Genomic DNA, 23,937 nt, shown 5'->3' on the forward strand with positions numbered 1-23,937 from the left:
ACTCACTGTGCAGCAGCGAAGGTAACGAGTGTGACACTCGCAGAGACAGGAGTGAACATCAGACAGGAAAATTTGAAGCCAAAGACACCTCAAAAGAGGGGTTAGACAGTACTGAAGATGATGTTTTCCCCACAGTTTAAGCGAGGGCGTCCTGTAGGAGACTCTAGGGTCAGTGGGTTATGGAAGTCTGTAATTATTTTATTCCTGAGTTCAGTAGCTTCCCTCTTAGTATGTGGAATTAACCACAGACAGGAACCAGATCACATGCATGACTACATCAGGATTCGACATTTAGCCTCAGTAGCTAATCAAACCGATCTTAGACCACGTAGAGAGGCTTCTCCGACGACACTCACCTATGAAAATGTAACTCTCACTCTTACGTTCAAAGAAGGTACAACATCAACGGTCCAGTTCGACTTCTGTGAAGTCGTTTCCGGTCCCAGGTATGAACACATCTACGGGTGGATGTCCAAAACCTTGTGCATCATAACTGACGAGTGTGGGCCCGCCACAAATAAGTATGGTAAGCTGTTATCGTATCATAACTGTGATTGTGAAGATTGGGGATGGGCAACGATGAACACAGGTGGCGAGGGTTTAGGAAAAGACCCCAACCCAGGTCTTAAAGACCGACTAAAGATGTTAAATGCCCCAGCTTCTTATCACATGTGTAGAAAAGGGGTGGGTAGATGTAATCCTTTAAGACTTACCTAAATTGACTGACTGAGGACTTTACGTAATACAGGGAAAGGCTACTGATAGTCCTGCCCCACAAGGGCTCATTAGGATTATTGTTAAGCCTGTAAAAAGACCAGGTTCGACATACGACTGACGCAGAGAATGAGGTAAGGGGTGGAAACCGGAATGGCAGATGGGAATTTATGGTGGGTACAATATACGGCTTCAAGCCAGTAGTACAGATTGTATTGTGTGTTTAGGATCTAGACCCCTAGCAACACCAGTTCCTTCAAGATTCAGACTCCTAAGTCCTGAATTAGTTGTATTTTAACTCTGTTTACTGATGACACTTTGCCCCTCCAACACACTTGTCAGAGGCTACACTGGCATTACCCACCTGTAGAATATAATACCCCACCTCTGTTCAAAGTTACAGAGGGTCCATTTGATTGTATAGTCTCAGATACAGCTAAGGGGCCCAATGTAGGTAGTAGTATTGCAATTTATTGCAAATTGTAGCAACAGTCACAACGCTAGCGACTATCTATATAACAGTGTGTTAAGACAGACAGCACCTAGAGCTGATTTATGGTGGTGGTGTGGAGGAAGAACCATACATCCAATCCTGCCTAAAGATTGGACCGGTAGATGTGCGTTGATGCAACTTATATTGTCATTCTATATCCTGCCTGTCACTGATGCACCTTATGGAGAACTCATCTCTCCACGCCCACATGCTAACAGAAGATCCAAAAGAGATGCCAGTGGCCCGAAGGGAGCCTTTGATGACCAAGTGTACATAAGATGTCATAAGACTGCCAAGGGGGGTGTCTAATGACTTTCAAGCCAGAAATCAAATAGCAGCAGATTTAGAATCTGTTTTCTCTCAGAGGGTGATGATTAATAAAAATGTCGATTGGATCAACTACATTTACTATAACCAACAGCGTTTAGTAAACTTCACCAGTGACGCCATATCAGGACTGCATGCACAGCTGGCGAAGACTAGTTTAATGACCTTGCAGAACAGAATGGCATTAGAGATGATTTAGCAGAGAAAAGTGGCGTGTGCCAGATGTTTGGGTCTGCGTGCTGTACTTTCATTCCAAATAACACAGCTCCTGATGGATCGGTGACCAGGGAGCTGGAGGGACTGACAGCACTCAGCCAAGAGCTAGCAGACAACTCTGGTGTCACTGATCCGTTCACCGACTGGTTGGGAAGTATGCTTAGCCAGTGAAAACATACATTTTTGGCAATCGTAATTATTCTGTGTGCTGTCATCATAAGCCTCCGAGTTGTCTGTGGATGGGGGTTCCCTTGCATCCGTGGACCTCTACAGGGGTTTATTGCTTCACCGATGAGCCAGACACCAGTCCAGGCAACCAGTTATGTGACGAGGATGAGGACGAATTGGAGCTTCTGATGGCCACAGTCTAGATGAGGCCACCAGAGGGACTTCACGAGCGGTTCCTGACCATCCAGATGGACTTCTAAAACATCCAGTGAGATGTTGGAAGTTTGGAAAATAGACGGATTGTTTTGGATGAGTATTTGGAGATTAAATTTTTTGTTTAATTGGGTTATAAAGGGATTTTAGGGTGTAAAAGATTAAGAAATGTAATTTTGTCACGTGTAAAAGAACAGTCAAGGCTTCTCAGTATGTGTTCTCTAGCCTACAGGCTGTATCCTGATCCTGCCAGCCCCAAGACGTGGAAGGCAGTGACTCTCAACGCACTCTATCTTGAAACGAACTGAGCAGAAATACTTGAAATGATATCTGTGTGCATGAATTCTTTGCCTCTGTTTAGATAGATAGGGAGCCTTTCCCTGGATTGAGTAGGGGGGAGGTCTCCAGGGACATTTGCATAACTAACTACATTTGAGTAGCTAACTCACAGTGAACTGTGAGTTAGCTACTCAAATGTACAATTCCCCCCTCAAAGGGGGGAATTGTAAGAAATTTGAGTAAAAAACTGTAGTTAGTAGATATAATAAAAGTGTTTAATAATTCATAATTAATAATTCATAGTTAGTCATAATCATAAGGGTTTCGAGGATGCATAATTAAGATAAACAAACATGCAGAAGTTTAACTTTCATTTTGAAGGATTATTATAGATGGGATTAAACAATAACTGACAATCATTGAATGGGTTAGCTGCTCAGGAGAGACAGATGTGAAGACAGGCGTTTGCTGAGATGAGGGTGGGTAGCCAATAGAAATTGAGATAGACGGAAGGGAGGAGTCGTGAATTAATATGTGGGCGGGTGAGAAGCGTTTTTTCTGCCTCTTTAGTTTGTGAATCTGCTGGACGGCTGTGTCCTGGGACCAGAGGTAGTTTTTTTCCAAATGGGGTTGTATTGTTTTAATATGTCATAGGAGTGTACACTCCAATGTATAACTGTAATCGTGCTTACATCAGTGGAATTAAATTCCTTATAATTGTAAACCAGTTTTGGTAGCATTATTGGTGCAGCGTGTCGACGGCACAAGCCGGCAGCATGGCCCCGGCCTCCCCTTTGTTATGAGGTAAAAATACTATCTTAACAAGGGTCAGTCTTACACGCAAACAGGAACAACACACAAAGCCGTGGTTGTAGGTACTCGCATTACAGCAAGGACACACACACACTGTGCATACAAACAAATTCACACAAAACAACCTTATCATCTCTGGAAAGTGATAACATTATGAGAAATGTCCACACAGAAGGCCAAAGGACTGTCTAAGATGCTGCTTTCTTTTGACAGAGTTAAAGAAGAGACTCTGACTCATACATCATTTTTCCTTTCATTCATCTGCTAATAGAACATCCGTACGAGGCAGATGTTGAGACACACACTACACTGACTGCAGTATGAATATCTTTAGCATCAGTGATGTTAGACAGCAATGACAAAGACAACCAGTTCAGATGAAGGGCATCTGGTGCACGCCACTTGATCACGACAGCAAAGCCAGAGGCAAAGCTTAATGTTCTCAAGCCATCACTGCCTTCCATATGTCGTCAAACCAACAACAAGATCCACTATCATCTCTGCTTGGTGGTATCCTTGGGTCATTTTGTCATTGTCTGTTGCTTATTTTCAGCCAGATATGGTGTTGGTCACATCTCTGCTTCTGTCTTCTTTCTGCTCCAAGAGTCTGGAGGAGTAGTGTTGAAATAAAACTCGCTGGCTTATTGACCATGTCTGTAACACAGACATAAAAACTAAAGACTAAAACATGTCTTGCAAGCCCTGGTGCACCAAAGATCTGGGGGGGGGGGGGGCATCATTAAAGTTGACTTCACTGCACAGCAGCCTTATTGGATGGCATTAGACTCTATACATGTGTAGGTGGCCGCAAGTTAGTATTCTACGTCTGTAGCTGGATAGCATTGGATGTAGGCGAACCTAACAACCATTTCGCTGTGTATATATAAGTCATTTTACACAGCGACAAAATTACCACATTGCAATGAAATTCATTGCAAAGCTATAGCCAATGAAATCAACACGGAGTTTCACCTGTCTGACACATTTCCAACAAATTCTAAACAAGCTTCCCAAAGAAACACAGAGGAGTTCATATTCATATTTCTACCCCACAATAGTATGTAAGAACAGCTCGACCTCGGGCACATAAAAAGCTCCGATATAAACTCTCGCACACGGGCAGCAGGTGTGTGATGCTCTCAAGCCTTTTCTTTTCTTCCAGAGAAAGGTGATTTTCGTCGCACACACAGGGTGATCATTGTAAAGCAGAGGCTAAGATACCCAACCTTCACATGGAAAATTAACTGGAAAGTAGAAAGAGGCCTCTGGGCTCAATCATGCTGGGGACTCAGCCACTTGGCTCACATGGGAGGGGTATCACGCAGCCAGGGATTTCTAATCTATGTGTGTGCTGTAACCTACAGGCATTTTGGAAAGACGCCCCGCTCTGATGGGGACTGCGACGACTTGAAAGCCTCTGAACTGAGAAGACCTTTTTTTTGGTTCCCCCTTCCTTTTATTAAAGACCTTTCTTTGAGTTCTTCCTGGCAACCTGCCTCTGTGGTCTCGTATTTCATTGTGAATCTAACCTCTGCATTCCCTCGGGTGGCACACGGCCTATTCACTTCAACTTTACTCATGAAAATAAATTGGCTGCAGAGGCTGCCTGCGGTGGCAAACCACGATAGAGCCGATACTGTGAATGCTGCACACAGACGCTGACCAAGTGACAGGAATATGTACTGTACACAAACACACACACACACACACACACACACACACACACACACACACACACACACACACATGATTGGGCATACATCGACCTACCCGTGTGGCTCCTGTGTGCCTGTGTGAGGGAGGCCAGACAGAGGGACAGCAGTAGGCTCCACACACCTACTCCGCAAATGCAAGGACCCCGTTCCCGCATTCTGCCAGAGAGAAACAAAAACACACATACTTCATTAGGATATATATTTGCATTACTGCCTTTTTAAGTCGTAAAAGTTCCAACGTCTTCTGTCATCCGTTGACTGTGCTAGCGCTACCAGCAGGTTGAAGTTTTCACTGATCCAGGGAAATACCTCGACATCTACGTCATGGATCAACATTGTGAATAGACATTCATGATTTCCAAAATTTCAATTTCACCATCTGTTTGGTTTCTGACAAAATACTTGCAAAACTAATAACATTCCCAACTTTAAGATGTTTATCATGTAAACATTATGTGAGCAACATTGTCATCGTGGGCATCTTGGCATTCAGCTAATACAGTTTTGGTAAAACACAAATGCTTCAATGATACTTGGACAACTTTCTAAGATAGCTGTAAAACATACAGACACAGCCAACATTCACAAACACGCTACAGCAAAACATATTTACACATTGAAAGTGAATGTTTACTGCAAATCAATTCAAACAGAAGGAGAGTGACTCAGAGAGATAGAGGGGGGAGACGGGTAGAGAGAAACAGAGGGGTAAATTACAGAAGTTAGGAGATTATCGTTACATGTCGGTTTGAAACCTGCAGAACAACGTCAGTGACAGAGATGGGCCAAGTTCTGTTGATGCAGTCTACATTGTTGTTGTCCAGTGATGAACTAATGTGTTTGTTTGTGTTTCACACACGTGAATTTGAAGTCATAGAAAAAACAACAACACAAGACCTCGTAGAAAAAATGCTAAATTGTATGCTAAACATGTCCACAAATAGAAAATATGAATACATGCATGTTCTGACTGAATACATGCATGTTCTGACTTTTTTTACAAATGTGTAGATTGATATTTAAATTGACACAATGACAGCTGCACACTTGTAATCAAACATTTACTCACATTTATGTTTTTAACATGAGTCCAGTAGAACCACAACACGGTGATTAAATCCTCTACAAGTACCACATTGTGTTCTACAACTTCTCATGTCAAGTCTACAAGCTCTTGCATTTTGCAACATATTTACCTTCATGAAGATACAACAATAGGAGAAACTTAAAAATCCATTCAAGCTTCCAAACAGGAAGTGGGTCTATCTTCGGGGTCGAGAGGATGTAGGTTTGCCCAGACTAGTAGTACCGCTCCTCTCTCTTGATATCTCTGCACCTCTGAGAGTTGATTTTTGTCTTTATATTTATTGATGGGGAGCTTTTGCCCAGATTAGAGTGAATGCCTCGTAATATTTTTAATTGTTTTGTATTAAGGGCAGCATGATGGATTTTTTATTACACACTTTAGACTGGGACAGTATTCTGATATAATATAATCATTGAAATCATTTTTTTATTTTTGAAGTAATCTTCTTCAAAAACAAATTTGTTCTATTAATTTAAAGTCTCTTTATATCTCGTCCAACAATCAATGAATAAAATGCGTTTCTGGCTGTCTAGTCGTTTAATTTGGCCCAAAGGAAATGTTTGGATGGTCTACCTGCCTGACTGCCTGTGAGGACTAACACTATCCATGTTTGTTGTTTACCTTCATTATGATAGTTGTCGGGGAGTGGCTTTGAATGGAGGCCTGAAGGGACGGGATGTCGGTTGAAAATCTTGCGTACTCTTGCTAGTTTCTTAGGATTTTCAACCCGAGCTTCGAGTCACTCTCTAAATACTTCATGGTGGTTGATTTGGTTTCTAGTAAGGCAGCAAAGGTGTGGCCAGGAACAGAAAAATAATCTGAAATACTTTTGAGCAAATATAGTGATGATGCAAGTAAAAACAAACCAAACTTTCCAGGTTTGTGTGAGAGTCTGTGCAGATTACCTCAGTGGAGATGAGATTATACACATGCCGGGTTGGGTCTCGGTGTCTGCTGATGTGCTTGTTTGTGTACATGTATTTGGGCATATATCTGCATGCATGAGTGTGTGAGCACTTTTGCCGTGAGGAAGTGTGTGCGTGTGTGTTAAACCCTGGCTTGTGTTCTGAGCTGGGTGTGTGAGTCATCAGACTGTGCAGCCATGCATTTCTAGAGCTGGGAGAAGCTGCAAAGCCAGACAGGCTGAGCCAAGGCTTTCTCTGGTTAGAGGGCATCACACACGCACACACACACAATCATACACATATATGCTTTTTCTCTTTTCTTCCATTTACTCTCATTCCTATAGCCTCTCCTCTCTTCCCACCTTCCTCTTGTGTACACCTCTGTTCTGCTTGTAAGTTATAAATAATTTGGAGACAAAACAGAGACCCGGCGTGCTTCCTGTTCAGCTTATTTAGACACACAGCAGTGTTTGTGATGATGCAGTGCCACTTCATTTTGGCTGGTTGTTTGGTCTGTCTGCCACAGAAAGGAGTGGGTGTGTGAAGTGGAAATGGATTCAGAAAGTAGCAGGAAAAGAGAGAGAGGGAGAGAGAGAGGGAGAGAGAGAGAGCGAGAGAGAGAGAGAGAGAGAGAGAGAGAGAGAGAGAGAGAGAGAGAGAGAGAGCCGGTGAAGGAGAATGCTGTGCAACATATTCTCACTCCCAGGGGAGATTGACTTGGTCAGTGGCCTCCATCAGTTTAGGTTTAGTGTCGGACACCGTGTCAATACACACTCAATACATGCATATTGTAACAACTCACGTGAGTAACACGTGACTAAGGTCTCACGGGACTGAAGATAATCACAAATCACGTGATTCAAATTAGTCAACTTTGACTTTTAGGTTCACACAGGACGCGAACAGCCTCGGTGGAAGTTCTGCTTTGTTTTTTAAAAACTGATAATATGCTAATTGCGTGTCTACATGTTGAATCTGTTTGCATGTTGTTACCATGCATACACATGTTAGGAAAATGTCTCCAGCAGCCCCTTCAGGTGCTGTAAGAGTAGGTAAATGGTGATATCTGCAGGTATAAATAGTGGCCAGGAACCGTCATTGGGTCCTATAACCCCGGATGATGTAGCTTTCGGTAACGGAACACAGAGGAGCAAGCGAGAAAGGAAGAGCGAGGGAGGAAAAGAGATAGAGCTGGAGAAAGAGTGGTGATCTCCGATGAGTTCTGCGGTCTGTTCCATCCCTTTAATTAGTCCCATTGGAATGCCTTCCCAGCTTCCCCTCTATATCTCCTGTCTGTATCTGTATGCCTGTGCACGTGGGCGTGTGTGTGTGTGTGTGTGTGTGTGTGTGTGTGTGTGTTTCTATGCATCTAAAGCCGGACAGACATCTCACGGGCATGTGAGCTGTCTGCATGTGGTTGATCTCCCAACGGTCAATGGGAGAAATGTAAGGCAAGGCAAGTTTATTTGTACAGCACATTTCAACAATAAGGTAATTCAAAGTGCTTCACATGAAACCATTAAAAGCATAAAGGCAAAAGTAAAGGAGATTTAAAACATACATTGAAACAATAATCGATGTCTCCCTGAGACATTACGCTGCACGCAATCAACCATACACTGCCGCAATTCTGCAATTACTCGCACACAAACCACGTCTGGAAAAGATCTCTGCCGATCTGCGTTTTATAGTGTACGCCTTGCACGAACTCGGTCCCGGAGGAAATGGCGATATATTGTGCAGTCCTTTTAAAACCATTAAAAGCATCAAAACATAAGGCAAAAGAAAAGGAGATTTAACAGCAATTAAAAACAGTGTAAGATATAAAATACAGTAGTAAAATGCAGAAATGCAGGAAATTGATTAATATATTAATTGAATGTGGTTCAATTGAAGGCAGCAGCAAACAGAAAAGTCTTCAATCTTGATTTAAATGAGCTGAGGGTCTCAGCAGACCTGCAGCTTTCTGGGACTGTAGTGAATATGCATTAATATTCAAGGACTTTCCATTCCCTGAGATATGCGCCACTTGGAAAACGGGATGCCCGTTACACTCTGCATCAGTTACTGTGGCCATTAACATGAAGTGATGTTGCTGTCAGAAGATATACAGTGTCGTCACTTTTCTTGTCCAGAAAACCTGAATTTCCTCCCATCAAAAGCAGGCTTGCAGGCATGGTTGCTAGAAGAATAATATTACTAAACTGGAAGTCAGCATCGCCCCCATTTGTCAGGAGGTGGCTCAATGAAATGCTTTCTTTTGCTAAGACGGAATAGATTCGTTTTAGCAAGTGGAATTCACAGAACCTGAATATTGGAAGTGGTTTCTTGATGAGACCTGACTGACTCATGAGCTCTGCTGTTATCTTTATTCTGTTCAAACATCCTGCAGACCGACTGTCTGTCTCGCAATCCAACTCCCATGTGTGTTCTCAATTTCTCCCCCTCCCCCCCCCCCCCGTTGACCCTCCTGGCAGAAGGGGCCAATAGGGGACTGTTCTTGGAAGTTGTAGATATGAATCCCCCGTCTTTCTTTCTGTTACGTTGTGAAATGGTGCACTGTGCTTTGTGTCTTTTTGTGTGTTTGTTTTAATTTTTTTAAGTCAGAAAAAGATCAATCTTTTTTTTTTAATAACAAAAGGAACCCTCTTTGCCTATTAAGTGCGGTTGATTTGGGCTGCATGAAAACTGTCAATCAAAATCTGATGCGGACCAAACAATCAGACACAGACCACTTGAGTTCTCTGGTTTAGGGTCTCACAGGAAACGGACCAACCGCAGTGTTTAAAAAAAAATAGATGTGATTTTAGTATGACTTCAAAAGCTAAAAACTACTGTTGAATGAATCCATCTGCTGATTGCAATCTGCATCAGCAATATACTGTATATTTACACCGTATACACATATGCATGTCAACAGGTAACTGCAGGGATTGTGCCTAACAGCAGTGTGTTGAGCTTTCACACTCCATCTTCTTTGGCGATTAAAGTCAATTACGTGACAGTGATCCCAAAGTAATATCCCCCTGTATTAGTGAATTGAATTAATTCATTTTGTTTATTATCCTTTATTTTGTGTCTACAACAAAAGCCACAACAGTTAAAGATGGACATCCATCTTGTCTCTTCCTGTGAGTCATTATTCATAACACGCGGTCGATTTGCAGTATTGTACTAACGCTCATAATCATATCAGATTTTCCCACGGGGGTCGTGATGATGCAGGGTAACGATCACCACACCTGTCCAGTGAGTCACCCGTCGGTCTGTATTACTTCATGTTTCAGAGGATATCAGGCTGATGTTACCGATCCACCTACGATCCGTATAAATATGTAACGGAGGATGTCCCTCCGGCCTCGTTGGGACGGCTGTGTAAAAATCTAGTTAGTTACGCTAGCGTCTTGAGCACAGAAGTCTAGTGCCTGCTGCAACACATTAGTACCGTTTGTATTTCCACAGTGAGAGTCCTCTGGCTTTCACCTGGCCCATACAGCCTGCTGTGTGTCTGATCACATTGACGGTCTTCCAGCTCTTTGAACGTGGTGGGAGTCACTCGCGGTGCTCTTAATAAACCATCATTTAAACATTGACTTCTGGTCGATATAAATAATCCAGCCTGTTGTATATTACTTTAAGCAGGCGACAGAGAGTATTGGTCTCCACCACTAATCCAGCTGATTATTGCATTGTAACCACAGCACACAGCACACCGCTCACCACTTCCTCTATTCAACGTCCGACCTGAACAGACCTCCGGCCTCGTGTCTATAAAAACCTCTGCTTTGTCTCGGGCTTCTCACCACACAGTGTTTTGTAATAAAGCAGATTGTTGGTTTTAACTCATTTGATATATAGATGTAGATATTTATTTCTCTCCCCAGTTCTTGCACTTTTATTTCAAATATTCACTTTGAAATCCTCATGAAGGAGTTGTCAATATGCCATTCTTTGAAATTATTTATAACTTTTGACCTGATTTAGGCCAAACCTACTAGCTAAAAACATTCCTGTGCACTTGATTTGTTCATACACCTGCTTGTATATAAAGCAAACTTAAATCACAGTTTAAATTAATTGCTTTGTAATACATTTAAATTGAATGCAAAATGTATGCACAAGACTTTTCCTCGTCAATATTATATTATGTGAAAACCCAACCCGCTGGTAAGTTTGAGCCAAGGAAAAATACTAGCATGGTTGTAGACAAACTAATCTATTTCTAGGCTTGTAAATGTTTTTTTTTTATTGAAGTTGAATTTGCCCATCCATACCCAGCTAACCCTGGGCAAGGCAAACACACACATAGTAAACTAGCTGTGCTAGAAAGGTTTGTAGGGTAAAAATGTTTTTGCTATATGAAGAAAAAAAAGCCATGACAAGTTGTAGGTGTGTGTGAGTCTATCACCTCTACTTTGTTTATTTAGGTAGTGCTACTGTACAATGAATACGAAGTGGCTCAGTTTGCACAAAGCAGTGGATGAATGTGAATGGGTGGGCGACATCAACATGATGATTTGTCAGAGGACATCTGTGTATTCTTGTGGCCTAATGGCTGGGTTTGTTTTGTAGCCAGAGGACTGTGGCTCTCCAATCCTAATTGCAACCTCGGGAGGTTTAGGCTTGGTTAGGCCTCCTTGATCCTGCCAGGAGCGTGTGTGTGTGTGTGTGTGTGTGTGTGTGTGTGTGTGTGTGTGTGTGTGTGTGTGTGTGTGCGTGTGTTTCATTAATGAAATCCACAGTGTGGCCTTTGTGGATAAATTCACTCCATGTGACCTGTGGGGAATTAGGAATGTGAAGCTTTTGGCTTTGTCCTCCTCCAATCCTCAGCCTCTTATCACTCTATCACTGGTTAACTGTATTCTATTCAGAGTGCACATCACAGACTTGGCATTCACATCTTTCAAATTAAGCTTCTCCCTTTTACTGCATGTGTGTCCCCAACACATCCCTAAAGCTCGATTCAACCCGAGGGTGTCAAGCTCTACCCCCCCCCCCCCCCCTCTTCTCCCCTCTCTTTTGCTCTGCCTGCATGAGTCTGCTGCTTGCTGTGCCAACCCGGAGAACTCGCTGCACCGCGAGGTAAAAATCCTGATGTCACTACAAATCCATCATACACACACGACACAGCCCACCCCTAAAACATCCTCTGGTCAAACACGCACTACGCACACGCGTACACAAAGCACTCGCAGCTGCAGAGTGTGTCTGCTGACAATGCAGATCCAGGTGGTAAACACAGTTATGTTGTCTGAGCCTTTCTATCGCCCACAAGTCCAACAGCATCAGACAATAAAAGAGAAAGGGAATTGCCAGCCTTCACCTACAGGCGCGAGCTACACCACAGCTGTAAACTGGCTTAACACTGCAAAAATAACATCAAAGTCCCTCTCTCCATAGAATACACAGTGCACCACTTTCATATGTATCTATCACATTTTGACTGTGCTTCAATTTTACTGCAAGGTTCTTGGCAAGAACAGAAAAAAACACTTTTGAACGAAATAAACAAATGCAAAGTAGGGCTCTCTTGAAGCTTTGGAATTTAGGAAATATAGTAAAGCGAAATGCAAATGGCTTCCACTGTGGTCCCTGACGTGGGGCGAGGAGGTACCGTCAGGCATGGGAGAGCACGGATGAAAACATAATCCAAGGGAGGGGGAAGAGATAGTTTCTTCAATTCGATTTCAATCCAGGTTTTGGGACTTTTGTCACCTCTTGGCTGGGATTATCTAACTTCTGGCAAAGTGGAAATCCATCCAAAGATATAAGCCTTTGTTGACAAATGTAACAGTTGTTCTGCAGAGCAAGAACAATCGTTAAAAGTAAAACACTTTGCCGAACAAGCAACATCAGGAATTGAGGCAGTTCAGCAAGAGTCTCATCAAAGAATATAAAACAAATAAGGAACCAGTGAGCCTCAGACGCTTTAGGATAACTACCTGGACTGGGAGGGAAGACGGCTGCAGCTATTCCCTTGTTCCTGAACTCACTAGCAGATGAAGAATGTAGCTTCTACCTTCCAGCGCACTTTAATAAGAGTCTGATTTCATCCGTCCATCTCCCAGACAGACAGGTGAAAGTGACCGGCAGTAAAAGCATTTTCTCTCTCTCCCTTCCACTCCTCTCTCTCTCTCTCTTCTCTCTCTTCTCTCTCTCTCGTGCACCTCCCAACTTCATTTTTCATCCCACTGTGGTTCTGAGAGGAGCTTCTCTCCTCTCCACCGCCCTCAGCTGGTATATTTAGATTGTGTCTCTCCTCGCCTTCCATTTCTGTCTCTCATGTCTTCATCGCTTCATCATTGACATGAATGCTTTGCGGTTTCACTTTCCCACCATGTGTGTTTATATTGGTGTTATGATTAGATGATTAATTTATGTCATTAAAAACATTATTTTATTTCAGTAGCAAACTATTTTTACAATTCACTTTTCAAGCAAAAACACCAAAACATGATCTGGTTCCAGCTTCTCAATGTGAGGATTTTCTGTTTTTCTCTGTTTCGTATTTTTAGATTGAATATCTTTCGATTTCTTAAAGTCGTGGTTGGACGTTACCTTTGGGGGCCAGAAAATTATGATTTAAATCTTTGTGAAATCTTTAACAACAAATATCTCAAATGAACTGACTATAGTGAATCATCATTGTCACTGAACGAGTGAGGAGCTTTTATCAGTGGAGCTGTTGAGAATGCTGACGTATTACACAGAATGTTACTTCCCTGTTGGAAGCTAATTAAAAGCCACGGAAAGTGATGCAACTTCTTAGCCTGGGGACAAAAGGGAGCCAACTCAGTGATTACACATCTTTGAGATGAACTGAACAAAATTATTCAAATCATGATTTTATTTAATCCTTTGGAACCTGTTTGTTTTTTTTGGGGGGGGGGGGGGGGTTTGCTCAGTTAACTGAGTTGTAATTCCCTTATGTCACATGTCTAGGGTCAGCCAGCTGTTCCTATTTGCATTTCAATTTCACTGAGTTGTGACTCTGTCAAGAAGCAATGTCATATTTGATGAAAATGCTTCAATTGGGTGTCAAACACAGACTCAAAAAAAACACACGGCGTGCTTAGACTTAAACCTCTCATGTTACTCACTGGAGATTACGAATTGAAGTGGCCTATGAGAACCACACACACACACACACACACACAGACACACACACAGACACACAATGAGAGGTCGTCCCTTCAGGACAGCACTCTCAGACACTCTGAAACCAACACCTGCCCACTGGAGAAAACACACACACACACACACACACACACACACTTAAAAGCACATAGTGAGCACTCAGTGTGGCAAACTCACAGGCAGTATTTTGTTTAAAATCAGTCATGTGAGGTTATAAGAGGAGCTGCTGCTGGAAACCTCAAAAATGTTCAATCTGAGCGTGAAAAGCTCCATCCAGCACTGGGTTCACCCATGTGTGTCAGTGGAGGAATGCCAACACTGCCGGTCATATAGCTTATGTAGAAAACATGTGGTTGAGAGAGAGGAAGCGATGGTGCGGGGTGAAAGCATATTCGGGGAGTCAACAATCCACTTTCCCCGTTGTTTTTTCCGTTTTAGAGAGAAAGAGATGATGATCAGTGATGTGTGCAGATGATGGCAGGAGGTAATGGTTAGTGTCCAAGCTGCCCTCAGAAACATCTGCCTCAGTTTAATGAACACTTAAAGAGGGGCAAAGGACTTGGGAGGCGGTGAAATGGCTTTCGTCCTCTCTCGCTCCTTTCTTTGTCTCTGCTTCTCTGATAGATTAACATACAGGGCAGGGCTTTTCTAAAGAACATTGTGGAGATCACAACGGGGCGTCTCGCTGATGGCTTCAGTCCTCTCTGGTCTCATTCTGTAACTCTTCTAAACTCCCCCGGTTCAGACCTATTTCTCTGCCCTAAATGCAAAAAAATACCACAACATAAAACGTGAGAGCAGATGCTGATTACTGCAGAGGCGCTGAATCATGACGCTGAAAAGGTGTGTTGCTCTGTCAACCGAAACAAAGTCTGCATTTCGGTTTCCCTAAATTAGGACGAGCGAGCACATTTATTCTGTGTCTGGTACCGGAGCCGCACAGATAAAGCAATACACTGAGAGCTTTCAGGGAAATAATGCGCTGAATACTGCAGAGAAAAGCCAGGAAGCAGCGGTCAATATCAATCTGTGCAAAATGACTGTTAGCATGACGTCAGTGTTTCTAACATAACTCTTGGTGTAGTGGCATGACAACAGAATTACAGTGAATAGAACATATCAATAGAAAACTGGCTCTGGGGAAGTGAAGATGGTGGTTACGGCCCTCAAGAGGTCCAGTGCGTTCTAGCAGCATGGGGACGCTTTTTGTGATGGTTTTTCAAAGAGGGTGAAATGTTTTGCGCGCTGCTTTTGCGTTTTTTGAGAGCCTCACATTTTTGCATGAGCTCTCTCAATGCCTCAAGTTGAACATAAATCAACTCTGAGAGAAAAGCGCCCTCCATCATTTGCATTTTTTGCTCATTTTAGTGACTTTTGCTGGACACACGGAGCTATATGACTTCACCACCTGTAGTTTCCATGATCTGAATAGAAATAGCAGGCCTGGAGGCCAATTAGTGCCGTACTTGTTTTCATCCATTTAAACTGTACTATTAACTATCAGGTGGCGAGCAGTTCATGGTTCGTGTTAAGCTAACATTCGCACTCATTCTGTGTAACAACAAGAAAAAAAAGGACGTATAAAACTGACAAAACAAACATTGTCTGATCATGCAGTGCGGTGTGGTGTGCATAACACAAACTTCACCTCTTTCTTTTTGTTTGTCTCTCCTCCCCAGATCACTCCTCACTGCCTTCTGATTTGACCTTGCAGCCTGGTGCACATAACTTATGCATGCTGTTTCACACAGGTAGCCTTGATTTGGTATCTGCCTGTGAGTATGTTCATATGTGTGTGTGTGTGTGTGTGTGTGTGTGTGTGGTGTATTTAACCAGCAGCCATAGATAGCAGCAGAGCAATAATGCTGTATAACTCATCCTAATGATGCACAGTGAAGCAGCAGGTAAGGTCAACACAAGAGATGTGGTGGAAGGTGAACTACCTAGACACACACACACACACACACACACGGACAGACTTGTGAATGAATCAATCCCCAACAAACACACCTCCAGGCCCATAAACATGTACCCTGCCAATCTCTATATCACTCCCCATCCACTTTCTCCCATATTTGCCTGCAACCCATTTATTCTTTCGCCTGCCCTTTGTCTTCTGTCCATTTCTCCATCCCTGCACCTCTCTTCCCTCGGCCCCTTCATCCCTCCTCCTCTTCCACTCCCTCCCTCCATCCCTCTGTCTCATGGTGATATTGTTGGAGGTCAGTTGACGCCCTAAGGAAGAGGGTTGATGAATAGACCATGATCACTGGCTGTAATTACAGTGTCAAATGAACTGTTAGGTGTCCAGTATGTGCAGGTTCAGTGTGTGTGTGTGTGTGTGTGTGTGTGTGTGTGTGTGTGTGTGTGTTCTCTCCTAATGTGCTAGTCAGCTCCCCACAGATGCAGCTGCCATATCAGCATACACAACAACAGATGGGCTCCAGTTACACACCCACACACACACACACATGCAAAATGTATCATTTCTCATAGTCTGAAGAAATAAAAGTAGCATCTTCAATTAGAATATTTATAACTGTACGTGTGTTTGTGTGTTTGTGAATGGGGAGCATGGTGCTTTTGTCTTCATCCCTCTTCATGCAGGCTCATACAGGAGCAGACAGGTTTGTATCCAAACACTAAACCACAATACATCCTGTCCTTGCAGATCAAACTCAGCAGGACCCTTTAACAGTCTGTCAGATGTAGAGTTTTGGCACACACAATCATACACACACACACACACACACACACACACGCCACAACGTTATAACTAACAGATCAGGGTTAGCTGTTGACTTCTACACACATCTCTCTACAGACATGACAGTGGAGAGCTGAAGCCACTGGGGCAGCAGCTGGGCTGGCAAGATTCTGAGGCAGACAGACGGACAAACAGTGAGTTTAGTTTTTCTGATGGGAGAGATTACGTCTCTTTTTTTGCTTCTGTCTCACTCACGGAGAGCAAAGAGACCGAAAAGACGTTCTTGAAGCTGGTCCAATCTACTCTACTTGAGTATTTTCAAATTTGAATATTTTCACAAATGTTAAAGCTTAGGTCTAAGACTAATGTAATACTTTAATATAGGGTCTTCCTTACCTGCAGTAACTGATGTTTTTTGCCCACTTAAGGGAAGTGGAAACACGTTGTACAGTGGGTTTTTACTTTTTCACTGAAAACAAATGCATCTTGCGGCTGAAAATGATGTTATGCAAGCGGTGAGAGTGAACCACACATTAAACAGCTGAAACTAAATAAACCTCAGCTTCATTACTGGGAGCCCTTTCACATTGTTACATTGTTTTACATTTTTATCATAAAGGTATCGTGATTATAGTCGCATTAAACTCTGCTCTCTGCCAATAAGTGTGCATTAGAGTCAGAAATATGCCGGCATGGAGAGTGTGATTGTTTCTGCCCCTGAGTTTTAGAGTGATTTGGTTTTCTACATCCTGTTAATATGGGCGGACATTTTCTTGTGCTGTCACTGTAAATTGAGTAAATCGTTCATAATGCTTGGCCTCATGCATCCATGTTCCTGCAAAACACACACACACATACATGCCTTTGTTTCCATGGATGCGTGATATGATGAGAACATATTTACAATGCCGAGACAAGTCACCTAATCAAATTGAAGAGCTGCATCTCGAGGAAGAGGAAATACGCATTCACTGCCGTGTGTGTGTGTGTGTGTATGCCTTTGAGTGTGTGTCTGAGTGTGTATGCCTTTGAGTGTGTGTCTGAGTGTGTATGCCTTTGAGTGTGTGTCTGAGTGTGTATGCATCTGTATGTGTGTGTGTCAGAAAGACAGAGAGACAGAGAGAGAGCCTGTGTCTGACTAGTTGGTATTCCACTGTGGCTTGTTGTGAGTGTGGTTTCCTACAATTCTTATCAGAATTGTGATCACAGAAAACTGGTCTCCTCAAATGGAACACATCCCTCCCTCGCACTATCAGGGACGCACACACACACACACACACAGACAAACAGTCATCCCTATGTTTCTCTGTTCGTGATTCCATTCTTCGAGTCCAATTCGATCTTCAAGTTATAATCTGCCGCAGAAACACGCGTAGCCAAGAACATGAGTGCAATTTGGAACCATCTGAGGTTGGTATATCTGTTTTATGAATATATAAGAGTTTATTTCCTTTAGAAGTCCTGCTCAGAACCAGCAGACAGCTAAAACAATTGCTGCCTTTGAAAACGTGAAAACAAAGGGGAAAAAATGCCTCGCTAGATACAATGGACCAGGAAGTAGAAGCCATGTAATATTCAGTCTGAAAAGTAAAGAGTTCGACATTTTGAGGACTGGTGGGGGGGAGGGGCTGGAAAAAAGCAAATGGCTGCCAGGTTGTATTTAAGTACAACCTGGCAGCCTGGCTTGTCTCTTTCACCCTGCACTTTATTTCCTGAGATTGAAACGCTCACTTTTTTTCATCAAGAAATTGTCTAATTGGCAACCCAGTAATGCAGTCGAGTAAGTCAAAGTGCATAAGCTATGTACTCACTTTAAAGCAACGCAGCGCTTCAGTAGCGAAGCAGATCTGCTCGCTGATATGCTGAGTAATGCATCACACACAGCAGTTCATGCAGAGGTAAAAAAGTGACAAAAATACTGAGATCTTGTTCAAAATCTGGCTTTGCTTCATTCTGGGGAAATGTGTCCTAGTTAGCATCCTGCTGCTCAGTGTACACACTCACATGCACACACACTAACACGTTCCTATGCCGCTAATGAACAGGCTGCTTGCTCACTTGGGATTTCTCTCCTTACATGTTCCCTTCTCTCTACCTTCACTACATCCCTCCATCCCTCCTCCCCTCCCTTCTGCATTGCCATGACAGCTTCTACTCTCCAGGGTTCAGACACATGACGTGTGTAACTCATACAAACTCAGACTGGCAAGTTGTATGAAACCAAAACGCACACAAACACTAATAATACGCGAAATGACATTATTTTTCCCGAAGACAATTGAAAGGTAATGAAATACACTTTGTGCTTTATCCCAGATAAGCACACACACACACACACACACACACACACACACACACACACACATAGCGATATGAGGTGATCTTCAGTCACTGAATACATTAACACATGTCAGTATGACACCTCTTGGAAGTGACTGAGCTGTCACCTCTGCATCTGCAAATTGGATGAACAAATGAATCTATAATTCTCAAACATCACAGGCTATTTGGAACGCGCTAATCCCCACATCCGTAATGTATTCATGTTATCCGTCCTCACGCTTGACAGGCACAACCCCGCTCATTCAAATGTTTGTTTTCACATCCTTTTAATCAAATTTGGATGGATTGATTGGCAGAATGTTTAAAGCATTGAATCTCTCGCCTATAGATTGCTCAGCAATCCTGTTGAAGACCGAAAGATGCACTTGCGTCTTAGTTTACCATTGTGTTGTTGTGATGTGTGTGGTGATTCAAGCAACTACAGTCATTTCTCAGCTTGTGTTGCAGGTCACTGTTATGTTTCATCAAAGACTTTCCGTGTCAAACAGCCCTACATTTGAAAGCAGACTTGAAACATGATTCAGAAGAGGATGAATTGCTCCAGCCAGGTTAAAAAAAACTTTGAAAATGATCTGGAGCATGCAGAAGTATGTTGCAGAAATAGAGAATAGAGAGAAAGGGAAAAGGAGAGGATGGATCATCATAATCAGCTCTCTCTCTCTACTCAGTCAGCTAACACAAAACACAAAGTCAGAACTGGTGCCAACATGGCTGTTTGAAAGCTCGTCTTCAGTTCAGTGAATGCCTTACATGGGGAATCCTGGGATATCTAAAAGAAGAGTATGAATTTAACCTTTACCCACCCACTGCTCGGCCTGCAGGATGCCAGCACCACGCAGACTTTTGATGGACTACTCGCACAATTCAGTTACAGAAATATGACCGGCTGAACTGGAACAAAGGAAAATATGGTGTCTCCCACACATTTAAAGCAGTCAAACTTGATATCCTATAATATTGCAAAGTATTGCCAACAAGTTCATTGTGATGCTGCCTCGGTTTTTTAAGTGTCGATAACTCCCAAGTAAAGCAATTTATGCTTCATTGTCTTTCCAAGTCGTAGGTTACGAAGGTTATGTTGACATTTTTTATATGACATTATGGATTGTTTTACTTTACTTAGTTTGACAGTTGTCTGGATTGTACTTGTGCATTATTCTTCCTGTAAAAAAATCGATTTTTATTCGGCAGAATAAGTTGAGAGCTTTTGTCAATATTGATACGAGGCTCTGGCTATTTTCTGAAAAGTGTTTCCAGTTATTTTCAACGGAAAATATCTGAAACCTGCTCAAAAAGTCACAAGATGTTGCTAGATTACATACAACATACACAAGTGTGTCTGATGATACATACAAATATATATATATAAACATACTCTAAAAGTATTATTGCAATCTGACGATCAAAAAAATTCATCTTTAATTCGGCAAACCCTTCCCTAAAAGAGAGCTGGCTGTTAATGGGTTAAAGAGAGAAATCTATTTGTTTTATATACAACACCATATGTGTTGTGTTTGTGCCTAAGGACCCAAGTTAGACACCAGACACCTCAAGGAATTCCCTGTGGTGCCAATAAATGATAGTGTTGCATTTGCCCCCTCACTGGTTTTACTATCTAGCAGCTGTAGTTAGCTGTAGGGGGCTATCTCACCGACAAGGCTACATCAAAGACAACGGCAGACAAACAATTAAGTGGCCACAGAGGTGTAAGAATTACAAGAGCAGTCTGTTAAAATGTTTGGATGCAATTGTTTACACAGCTTACGAGTGTGTGTGTGTGTGTGTGTGTGTGTGTGTGTGTGTGTGTGTGTGTGTGTGTGTGTGTGTGTGTGTGTGTGTGCGTGTGTGCATTAATGAATGTGCGTGAGTGTGTGATTGAGTGGGTGTGTCCATAATTAAACCTGAGCTTCTCTAGAATAACACACATTCACACTACAGCACGCACCACCTGATTATGCCTGATTACAGACTTCTTACTTCTGGGTGTGACATGAGATTCAGATATATGGCTCGACACACACATAGCACAACACTTGTTTGCACACACACACACACACACACACACGGCCAGTGTCCCGTCGACCCTGGCAGCATATTTCCAAAATGAACAGCATCAGTCCTGTCAACACAGAGATCTCTCACTGCGAGTGAGAGACTCAAACATACACCTGGTCGTAGCACACACACACACACACCGACACAGATATAAATCTGTGCACACACACATACACGCACTCAATAAACACATCTGGCAATCAGAGATATGCAGAAACACACAGCAGGGAGTAGAGGATCAGTGGGATATTGATATTATAAACACACGTTCATACACCTGTGCACTCTCTCTCGCTATCTCGATCCCTCTCAAACACACACACACATACACACACACACTCCACCCCTGACAGAGATACAGACTGTTACTGACAGGCTGGAGGACAAATGATTTCCTGGCAGCCATCGTCTCCTCGCCTCTTAATCCAGGCTGCAGGGAGGCGGGCAGTGTGGACATCTGAGACCAGTGTGTGGGATCCTTTCATATCTGACCTTTTACACAGCCAGACCAGAGCAGGTAAAGGTCCACAACTCCCCAGTGACTTGCATAGATTTGATAAAGCACTCGAGAGAGAGAGAGAGAGAGAGAGAGAGAGAGAGAGAGAGAGAGAGAGAGAGAGAGAGAGAGAGAGAGAGCACTGGGACAAATGTATAGACCTTGAATAAAAACCTATGAGCTACAAAGAAAAATATGTTACTTCCCCTTTCTTTTTAAGATCAGGTATTCAGATTTCCCTTTTGTTCTCAATAGAACTTTGTGCTCATGAGACAATATTAGCAAAAGCTTGAAATGTTGTGATGGAGCATGAATATATTCATTAGAGTATTCTGTGTATTTCTGGTTTTAATTTATATTCATAAACACAGAATAGGATCCTTAGTGGGTTAGATAGGTGGCCCTACTTTACGCCCTGTTTAATTCACATTCTCACCACACCATGTGACGCATTCATTAATACAGCATCATAGTGAAAAAACAACCAAGTATCTCTATGGATTACATTCAAATTAGACAATTCGCCAGTGCAGCACAATGCAATTTATGTCCAGTGTTTGCGAAGCTGCAGTACTTTGAAACTGCAGCTGGTGAAGCTACAAGCTACTGGGCAAAATGGCCTACTTACTAGCTATCTCACGTGATGAAACCTCTGTTATTAAAAGTTACTGTGAGGAACTTTTAACTGGTTATTAAACGTCAAAAGTCTCTGATTCCGCTATAGGAATAAGTCAACAAGACCATGGGGAAGACGATTGTAAGTAATATACAGCAATGAACAAATGCGCTCATTATTTTGTGCCGTAATTAAATCGAATGCCAACGTTAGAAGAAGATGCGATGGATACCAGAAGAAGAGGCGTGATACCACTCTCATATCCGTCCTTTAAATGTGAAGCTTACGCTGCTTGGCTAAGTGTCCTTCCTGGAGTCTTGTCGTTACTGTGAGGTTGCAACCCACCTCATGAACCACAACTTTTTACACTTGTGAATTGGTGACCTTTAGAGGTGCTGCAAGCCGATTATCGTTGGACAGAGACAAGCTAGCTGTTGCCCTGTTTTACAGCCTTTGTGCTAAGCTAAGCTGACGGCCTGCTGGCTGTAGCTTCATATTTACTGTATAGACATGGTAATAGCACCAATCTCCTCATCTAACTCTGCACCACTTTCCCAAACTATTCCTTCAATAATACAATAACCCTCCTGTACTTACCATGCATAGATATTGTAGAAATGAAAGATATTAATACAAAATGTGGGCATTGAGTGTCAAAATCCAGTATAATGCCAAATTGTCCAATATCCTCAAGTCTTTAAATAGGATTACAATACGACTTTAGTCTAGTGAGGTTGCTTAAATGTGGCATGGCACGATGGCGAGTGTTGATCATCACTATCACCAAACGACCTCCCACATCCACAGCTCTCCCTAGCCGGGAGAAGGGAGATAAGGGCAGGCTTTGACCTGCCACCCGTACCCACGACACCTGCCACATGGGTCAATCAGCCAGGGGTGCCACGTCTGTTAGGGCCAGGGTGAGCCGGGTAGCTGGTCAGCAAGCAGTTTAATCTCCAACAGATTCCCACCACCTGGCTCTACTGGCACCGCACCAAGCCCTGCAGCCCTCCAATCTGGCAACCCCGACTGTCATGTTGCACAGGGTTCAACGGAAAGTGAACTGGAAATGGACGGATGGATGGATAGATGGACTAAGCACATAAGCGCAGGCAGCCTACATTTCAACCTCCATCTCTTACAGAAAACGGGTTTCTTCTGTCGTGCCATGATCTGTCCTGCTGCATGTTAGCCCCAGGGGAGGATTTGCTCTTGGGTCTTTGATTACCAGTTTGCAGTCAGGCTTTTCAAAATGACACCATTCTTAGATTCCCCTTCAGCAGTATAGCATGTGGCTTGTACTTAAATCTCTCATCTGTTGGATGAGGATTTAGCATTTTGGGTTAGCTGTCCATGTCTTTGTTGTAAATGTGTGCTGCAGAATTGTTTTATGCCTCTGAATGCAGTGTGAGGTTAACCGTGTATGGCTTAGCTCCAAGAGGAGGCTGAAGGAAATCAAAGAAATGCTATGTTTTAGTTTTACAGCGTAATCAAGAGGGTTGTACAGTATTTTGCATCGAGCGTATAACTGGCTGCACTAGATTGCATAACCAACGAGAATTTGTGACACAATTTGGACACAGCGGATTCATTTCCGTATCCTCCAAATCCGCCGCTCAGCACATTATCAGCCTTTCCTCACACAAAATAAAC

The 23,937-nt window shown here is 42.8% G+C and overlaps 1 protein-coding gene across 1 annotated transcript in view; it reads right to left on the minus strand.

The window, feature by feature from the left end:
* LOC306780831 (chemokine-like protein TAFA-2) overlaps positions 1-23,937 on the minus strand; it is a 69,976-nt gene that overhangs the window by 33,380 nt on the left and 12,659 nt on the right. The window contains exon 2 of the mRNA XM_079273327.1: positions 4,994-5,094. Coding sequence (XP_079129453.1) covers positions 4,994-5,093 — 100 coding nt within the window. The 5' untranslated portion in view covers position 5,094. The remainder of the gene's footprint in view (positions 1-4,993; positions 5,095-23,937) is intronic.

The sequence above is a fragment of the Melanostigma gelatinosum genome (genome assembly GCF_949748355.1).
Source record: "Melanostigma gelatinosum genome assembly, chromosome: 8".
Lineage (NCBI taxonomy): Eukaryota > Metazoa > Chordata > Actinopteri > Perciformes > Zoarcidae > Melanostigma > Melanostigma gelatinosum.